This window comes from Malus domestica, chromosome 12 (genome assembly GCF_042453785.1).
Source record: "Malus domestica chromosome 12, GDT2T_hap1".
Lineage (NCBI taxonomy): Eukaryota > Viridiplantae > Streptophyta > Magnoliopsida > Rosales > Rosaceae > Malus > Malus domestica.
The window spans coordinates 14,995,511-15,004,572 of record NC_091672.1 but is presented as its reverse complement, the minus strand read 5'-3'; the positions used below and the strand labels follow the sequence as shown (position 1 = coordinate 15,004,572).

Genomic DNA, 9,062 nt, shown 5'->3' with positions numbered 1-9,062 from the left:
TTATGAGCTAGCAGATGTGATGCGATATGGATAAGTCGTATATGTCACTATAGGTGACTCTGACTTATGAGCTAGCAGATGTGATGATATATGGATAAGTCGTACAGGTCACTATAGGTGACTCCGACTTATGAGCTAGCATTGATTGATGAAATATGGTTGTAGTCGTACAGGTCACTATTAGTGACTCCGACTGGCGTGCTAGTATGGGTTATTAAGCACTTGATTGTTTATATTGCTAATGAGATGTTGTGACGTGGTATACTTCTGGATTTAATGTTAGTATACTTTTGATTTCATGTTTATCTATAGTATGATTTTCTGGAAGCTAAACGGGCGTTACGGTGAGGGATTATATCGTTTAGAAGGTTTCTATTAAAGTTTTATTTTCTGGCCACTCACTCTTGTTTTTATCCCTCCAGGTCTAGTAGCAGAGCTTTCGTATCGACGAGGATTTGTGGCAAATCTTGGTATTAGAGATTACCTTCGATGGTATGATTTTCAATCCATTCTACTGTACTTTACTTATGCTCTGACGTCACGTGTGAAATGGGCTCATTTCTGCTCACAACGCACTCTTGTATTTAGGCACTTTTAGGTTTAAATTTATTCACTTTTTCCACATCATCAACTTTATGGCTTCGTCACCTTCCAGGTGTCGGCCAACACAGCTCGATTCGGAGTCCTAGTGGACATTCCGGGTCGGGGTGTGTCATAAGGGTCGGGGTGTGTCATAAACTAAGTATAGAAAAACCAAACATTATAAAGCATTCAAATTATGAGAAGTTTACCAAAATCATTTTGAAAAGAAATAAAACAATGGTACTATATCATATAAAAATATATTACCTCATTTTCCAAATTTTCTAAATTAATTTAATATATATATATATATGATATTATATATATAATTATTATAGTATTTTTAGGGGTATAAAATTATTAAATTAATATTTTACTTATCGTGTATCGGGTGACCCACGTGTATATCTGGACCAACCCGTTATCTTAACAGGTGTTTATCAGGTTACCTGATAACAACCCGATTTGTTATCGTGTCGACCCAATAACCTTTTAATTTCATATCGTTTCGTGTCGAGTTAACGGGTCATGTCAAAAATTGCTCTGCCTAGCTAGCAGCCTCCAACAGTGGCGTGCCAATAATTTTACTTTCTCTCAAGCCTTCCTTTGATAACCAGTAGCATACACATGATGAATTGTCCATGTGTTTTATGCATATAAATGGCTAAAAAATCTTCATATTGAATAATATTTTGCATATATGATATTTTTTTTTTGGAGCAAACAATAGTATCTATCCTAAAGGGGGGATGGATGAGCTTAGCCTTACAATGAGTTAACAATAATGTGGTTCAAATTCATCTTTGGCGAGAATCGAATCTAAGACCTCTTGCATATATGATCTTTAGATGATGATAAAGATAATGAATGGTTCCGATTATGATGTTTAGATGGTAAAGATTCATTAATCGTATGTGAGAGGATAAGTAGGTTCCTCCATGGGGGAACACAAGCATTATCCAAAGAGGAATATGCCATAACAATATGGAAGTGCACATTAATAAATGTCATGCTGATCATTACGTTTGGTTGATGAAATGTCAATTATCTCTAATTTAGTAGTGAGCTAGAGACCTAGAAGAAATTAAAACTACTAGTTCCTCTTACTAAGCTAATAATTAATAAAAGCAAAACCTGCCTGATAAATTAAAGTTAAACTTGAACGACAACAAGAACAAGAACAGCCTCTTAGGGATAAGAAGGCAGATTTCCCCAGAAAGGTGGTGACACTGGGTTATATTCCTCAACATTGTAGAGATAATTGTACTCTGCAATCTTATGTTGGTTTGTCCCTCTTGCCTTGTTAGCGCTTCGAATAGAAACCGACGTGCTTTCTACTGTCTCTTCACCAGAGATTTCAGTGTAGCCGGTGGAAACTTGCTTCCTAGCAACTTCATCTCTTAGGATTGTCTTCAGCTTCATGACCTACAATGCCATGTTTATACAACTCACTAAATTAATGCAATGGTCAATGGTGTGGTCAGTAAATGTTGTACAAATTATTTGAAAATTTTAATCATTATATAGAAATGGGTTTTTAGCTAAGTTTTCTGCATAGGTTGCATGTGATTAATCAAGGGTCAATAATTAATTATAAAGCCATTAAATTAGATGAATTACCTCTTCTTGGAGCTTATGCTTCTCTTTGGAGACAACATCATACTCTTGTTTAAGAGCATCATACAAGTGCTCAAGCTGCTTAGCCTTCCACCTGGCTCTTCGGTTTTGGAACCAAACTGCAATCTGCCTAGGCTGCAGGCCGAGCTCCCTTGAAAGCTTCATCTTCCTGTCAGGGTCCAACTTAATCTCCTCCAGAAAGCTCCTCTCCAGTGACTCTAACTGATCGCTTGTCAGTCTCTTCTTTTTGTCTTGACTAGAGCACCCATAACTGCTCTGATGATTATTTCTGTCAATCATTCCAGGAACCAAGCCGCCTTGCGATGATGTCTCAGATATCATTGCTTGATGCTTCATCTCCATTCCTGAAAAATAAATTACAATTGCCCAACAAATCAATTATTAGTATTGTCTTATATATGAAGTTTGACAACTAAAATGAGTGCTAAAAAAGCATTGGGTATATAACATGTATAATATATAGATATATGTATACGTAAGACTGCATATTTCTGTGTTTTGAGGTTGTGTTTGACCTCAAAAAATGACTAATTGAAGTGTGACTTCTCCAAGAAATCAGGGTTGAATAATTGCTTTGCTTGAAGTGCAAACCATAGAAATAAAATTGAAGGAAAGGAAAACCCTAGCTAAGATAGAGAAGAAAGTAGTGGTCGCAACGGTGAAAACTTGTAACTAAAGTCAAAATAATAAATAAAAGATTACCAGGAGGATGGTGGTCATAGCAGTTATAGTTGTAGAGGAAGCCAAAGGAAGGTTCTGGTCGAGAAACATGGTGTCTCAAATTGGTATTCCAATCCATATTAGGATGTAATTGGTTAAGCTTTCCCTGCTGTCTTCTTGTTTAAAACGATCGACACGTTATTATATGGGCCTGCACGGTTTAAAGGTGATGAGTATATTGTGGACCACAAAGATAGATAGAGTAAGCTAGGGCTAGGGAGAGATGATGATAATGATCGTAACTAAGCTTAGAGAGAGAGAGAGAGAGAGAGAGAGAGGAGGCTTGGCGTAGCTCGAGAGAGATGATCAGTTGAATCTTGAAAGGGTTCTGTTCTATTCTCTCTTTTAAAGTGCAAAAGACTGATGAAGCAGTTGAGAGAGAAGTGTGACTGTGATGATTCACCTTTAGGGTGCAACAAAAGCTTTATGTTTAATTTCCCTCTGAGAGAAAGAGGCCAAGAAATAGTGCTAGGGGAGGGGTAGAAGTCAGGAGGCGTGAGAAAGGGAGGCATATGTCAGTTCCATAGGAGCAGTATCAAGGGGGACCATATCAGATTGAGACCTTTGAGTCCACTCATCCCGTCTCTCCCATTTACATCATCTTCCAACCGACAGGCTTCTCCCTCTCTCTCTCTCTCTCTCTCTCCACATCTTTTCATACATTGCATACATACATGTCTATGTTAGACACTATGATTCCAATTAATTAGTTTTAGGATAGATGTTCATATTCATAGCATTAGAGTAGGATATTCACGTATTGAGTGTAATGCTTCCATGTCACCCAATATATTCCATGCGTTTGGCTAAAAATAAAGCCTTTCCTAATAGTTTAAAGGGGTGTGCTATCCACACACCCCAAATTACTTCTCACGCACCCTTATTAATTTATATTCGTTGATCTTCTTCAATTCATCAGATCCGACGGCCGAAAATTAGAAGGATGTGTAAGAAATAAAATGGGGTGTGTGGATATCACACCCCTAGTTTAAATAATCTTGGACTTCTGTTTGCTATAGCGAAATTGATTTTAGGATGAATGCTCACAATCTAATAATCTATCTATCTCTTGATGTGTTAAAGTTTCAGAGAGATTGACCAAATGTTCCAACACCAATATTGTCCCTAACTTAACCACTTATAGTCCGAGAGGTGTGAGATTTTATCCTAAAAGACCTCAGTGTTACTAGGATTGGAATCATTTTTGTATATATAAATCTTAATTTATTTGTTCAAATCTCCAATGTGGGATTTCCAACACACCCCCTTGCGTGGGATCAAATCTTTAGTGAGCCACACTTGAAGAATCTTCCACATAGAAAAAAAAAAAAAAAAAAAAAAAACAGACAAGCACGTGAATACTACACACTTGGAACACACCCAATAATAGGATTTGGAAAGAATACAAATCTAGTTTTCGGGCCCAAAAAAAAACGCTTTAATACCTATTAAAGTTTCAAGAGATGGGCCAAATGGTTCAACCTGATATTATCCCCAACTTAACCACATATATCCCAAGAGGTATGAGATGTTATCCTAAAAGGCCTCAGCGTAATTAAGAATGAAACATTTTATATAAATCATAATTAGCTTTGTCAAATATTCAATGCGGGATTTTGCGACATGATACGTGTCTATATGAGATTTGAACTTAACTCATCCTCCACCAAAATAAAGACTAAGGGCCAATTTGAGACTGTTGTGTCTTTTAAAAAACTAATTCTGATGTGTTTTACGAATAATAAGCTGTATAATAGAGCAGTTGATCGTTTGATAAGCTGTATTATAAAATGATGGGAGCACAAAGAGCAGTGTAAAAGCGTTTGATAAATTTTAATGTAAAAGTGATATAGTTATGTATGACGACAAAAATGGACATGGTAGTGGGGGTGGTGGCAACAACAGTAATGGCAGGGCAATGGTGGAGGTATGTTGGTGGTGCCAATAGTGGAGTGTGGTTGAGGTGCAGAGGTAACAATGGTGGTAGGGGTAGCGTCATGGGCAGTGGTGGTGCTTACTGTGGTGGTAGTGGTACAACAGTGGCATGGGTAGTGGTAGTGATGATAACAACAATGGTAGGGGTATGCTGATGATGCCAATAGTAGGGTGCGGTTGGGGTGCAGAGGTAACAATGGTGGCGGTGGTAACAATTGTGGTGGTGGTGGTAAGGTGGCGTTGGTGGCAATGGTGGTGATGGAGGAGGCAGTGGAAACAATGGTGGTGGTTTCCAAATGTTAGTGTTTGTAGTGGTAAATAGTGGTGGTCACTTTGTTCTGCAAGAGATAAAACCTCTATAGGGGATAAATAATTTCATTTTAATAACTAAATAGGGTATTACAAGAATTAAAAATATTTATTAAAGGCTCTACTCCACTTTTTTTTTATAAAAGCAGTTTTTAAAAATAACCTACTTGTTGCTTTTAAAAGCTGCTGCCTGAAGACCATTACTTTTAAAATGAGCTGGATATTTTGTTTTACCATTACTTTTTTATTGCTTAACTTTATGTGAAGCTGATTTTGATGAAAGAACAATACCAAACCGGACCTGAATACCACTTATAAAATAGAGACATGGCCCATATATATATATATATATATATATATATATATATATATATATATACAGAGAGCTTAAGGGGAGGGATCCCCATTTTTATCCGAACCGTCTATTTTGTTAGTCTCGATTCATAGATTTTATAAACGTAGAGCTGAGCGACAACAATCTAGTTAACTGGATTATTTTGTCATCAAAAGTTTTTCTCACACTAATAATCATTTGGTCTACTGATTTTATATAGTTTATTGATAGATTAAAATTTCATTGGATAAGACTTTGTTTTATTGTTGAATAATAAAAAGGAGTCTTTTGATTTAGATATGGTCAACCCATCATATTTTGGATAAATCCCACCATATTCTAGAGAAAATCCAATTTAAATGCTTTGGTAATTTAATGTATATTAAATTTAGAGTGCTGATAGACCCATCTCAATGTCATATTTTTCCACACACGTTATAAATTCACGCACCATAAAAATTTTAAAAACTAAAATCTTATTTCCCCACCCACTATAAATCCTACAGTAACCTTCACCCTACACTTCCATTTTCCAGTTTCCGCCACCCTCCTTGAACTTCCTTTTTAGCAACATACTACGAGTCAAGAGGACAACGTAGATGAATGCATGGAAGCTAATTTAATAAAACAAAATTTTCTGAAAAAATTTGAAAATTTTTCTACATCTACATTTTCCAAAATTCTGAAAAATTCCAAATACACTCAACAATGAGCTACCTAAAAAATTGGATGAAACCTAATCTAATGAACTTCGAAGAAAAATTGTAGATTCGAAGATAGAGTGAGATGGGTGAAACGCCAGATTTAGAGAGAGAGAGAGAGAAATTTATTGATGAATATACCCTTTTAAATGAATAAGGAAAAATATTTAAAAATCACAATTAAATGCATTATTTGATCAAATTATACATTTTGAACTTAGAAAGCTTGCATTGCTGTCATAAAAATTTAATTCATAGGAAACAATTTGTCCATCATAAAACCTAGTGTTTTGAGGTAAATAAAATGTCTCTTTAAAAACAAAAGAGAGCTACTAGACCCACTCCATTATCTTATTTTCTCATCCATGTTATAATCCCACCCACCTTAAAAAGTTTAAAAATTAAAATGTTATTTTCTCACCCACTATTATTCCCAAAATAACCTTTAATATATACGTACATATGAAATTATAAAATTGTCTCTTAAAAAATATAACAAATAATATGTAAATGAAAACCACTAAGGTCTGCAAATTCAAATGGAAACGACATAGGTATCCAAATTCAAAAGAATTTGACGACAACAAATTTAAAAATATGATGGACAAATTCAAATATCCTACACACAAATTATTCTTCTACTTTTTCAATGGAAACATAATCTTCTACCTCTTCTGTAGAAGCGTCATCTTCTATCTGTTCAAGAAAAAGTCATCTTCTAAGTCCATTGCTATTTTTTTTACTTTCTCTGAATGAAAGGAGATGAAAATATGAGTTAGGGTTTAAGGTAGATAAATTGCCTCCCATGCCCAACCTGTTTTTTTTTTTTTTAAATTAAGCAAAACAGGATAATTAATGTCCTTATCAGTCTTTTTGTAAATGGAAAAATTTGTAATTAAAAAATTCATTAAAAGGTGAGTGGGAAGATAAGACATTAGGGTGAGAATAACATCACTCAAACAAAAAACAAAACTCAAATGTCATCTACATCTCCTTTGTGTAAGGTATCCAAACTTATATATCCACATTACCTACACATTAGGCATTATCAAAAGGAAACTACTTTTTTATAGGCTGATTTGAATTAGGCTTTTTAGGTTTTCTACACGCAGGTAGCAACTCTAGTCCAGAGATTTCCTTGCTATATGTGTTCTATTTCAGATTCCCAAAAGCCCGTCCGGTTTATGAGCCCCTTTCCGATTCCCTCACCCAATCTCATCCCAACCTTATTACCTACACATTTGGTATCCAACTCATCCACATTACCTATGCATTTGATATCAAACCCATCTACATTATTTACACATTTAGTATCCAACTCATCCACATTACCTACACATTCGGAATCAAACTCATCCACATTGCCGATGTATAAAACTATAATTTTAAGTTAAAATCAATTTTTTTTTTCACACAAAGAACATTTAACTTAGAAACTGATGGTTGACCCAAAAAAAAAATAATAATAATAATAACTGTAGAGGGTAAAATGAAAAATGATAACCCTACCTATTAATTGGCCTTAACGTTTCACTATGGAAAGTTTTTTATATAAGAAGATAGTTAAAGGATGTTTGAGTGTTTCCTAAAATATTCTAATGAAATTGAGTTGAAATCTACTTTTCTATAATAATAAAATGAATTTTTCAACTACAATTTTTATTTATGCATTAATGACAATAGATGCGTTCAAAGCATACCGAGGACTTTGTAAGTTAAATTTTCCTAACCAATTGTGCTAAATGATTAGAGTAGTGTTTCAAACATAAATGAAATATGAACCCAAGTTGAGCTAAATGGTTAGGGTTAATGATCCAAACATGAATGAATATTAACATTTCAAACTATATATGCAAGAGAAGAAGGTTGCATATGTATATTTATATATGACAAAGTAGATTTCAAACTATATATGCATTACCCTAAGACACAATATGATCAGAGGCAAATTGGGAGGGTAAGACCATCTCCAATAGAGAGGGCTAAAAGTTCAAAAACTAAAAAATGGGTTTGTTAAAAAACTCATCTCTAACCGATGGCTAGGCTATAATTCTATGGATCATATACCATCTCCAACCAAAGGGGCTAAACATAGCCCCCTTAATAATTTATTAATTTTAAGTTTATACTTTAAGTTTATTGGTTAATTTAATTAATTACCATTGAATGTTTTCAAATCTAGGCGTTGGATTTAAATCAATTATTGCAATTGAAAAACTGAGCCCTAAAAAGGGCTAAGAGGGGGGGCTACATTTGGCCAGCATGATGTCCTTTTAGCCAAATAATGGTCTTGTGGACTCTATAGAATTATAGCCTAGACATCGATTGAAGATGAATTTTTGGACAAATCAGAATATTTTTTGGTTTTTGGACCTTTAGCCCCCTTCCATTGGAGATGGCCTCACCAGGCCATTATTTAGCCAAATGGGCATCAAGCTGGCCAAATGTAACCCTCCTTTTAGCCTTTTTTTGGGGTCCAACTTCTCAATTGCAATAATTAATTCACATTCAACGGTTAAATTTGAAAATATTCAACGATAGTTTAATTAAATTACCTAATAAATTTAAAGTATAAACCTAAACCTAATAAATTATTGAGGGGCTGTGAGATCATATATGAGTATGACTAACACTGTTCATTTAAAAATCATTTTTTGCAGAACTATAATTCTTAACAGTGTTATATTTAATCATTTCGGTTGAAGATGGCCTAACATGCGTTATAGGAAGAAACGTGGGGACACCTTATGAGGTGGCAATGCGTGCGTACGTACACAGTACCCTGCAGCTGCCTCTTGTGCTATCGATAAAAGGACAATAAAGGAAGATGAAGAAAAAGAAGT

General features: G+C 34.8%; 1 protein-coding gene across 2 annotated transcripts; it reads right to left on the bottom strand.

Moving 5' to 3' along the window:
* Positions 1-1,557: 1,557 nt before the first annotated feature.
* Positions 1,558-3,372, bottom strand: LOC103449921 (putative homeobox-leucine zipper protein ATHB-51). 2 transcript variants are annotated; one of them, XM_070809739.1, is made up of 4 exons: positions 3,184-3,372; positions 2,923-3,091; positions 2,203-2,564; positions 1,558-2,007 (listed from the first exon to the last, which is right to left on the bottom strand). In XM_070809739.1, exons 2-4 carry the CDS (start codon positions 3,017-3,019, stop codon positions 1,771-1,773), a joined length of 696 nt encoding a protein of 231 aa, XP_070665840.1. In that variant the 5' UTR covers positions 3,020-3,091; positions 3,184-3,372; the 3' UTR covers positions 1,558-1,770. The 2 variants fall into 2 exon arrangements, with proteins under 2 accessions (XP_070665840.1, XP_008387471.3); XM_008389249.4 differs by lacking the exon at positions 3,184-3,372 and having other exon boundaries at positions 2,736-2,925.
* Positions 3,373-9,062: the final 5,690 nt, after the last annotated feature.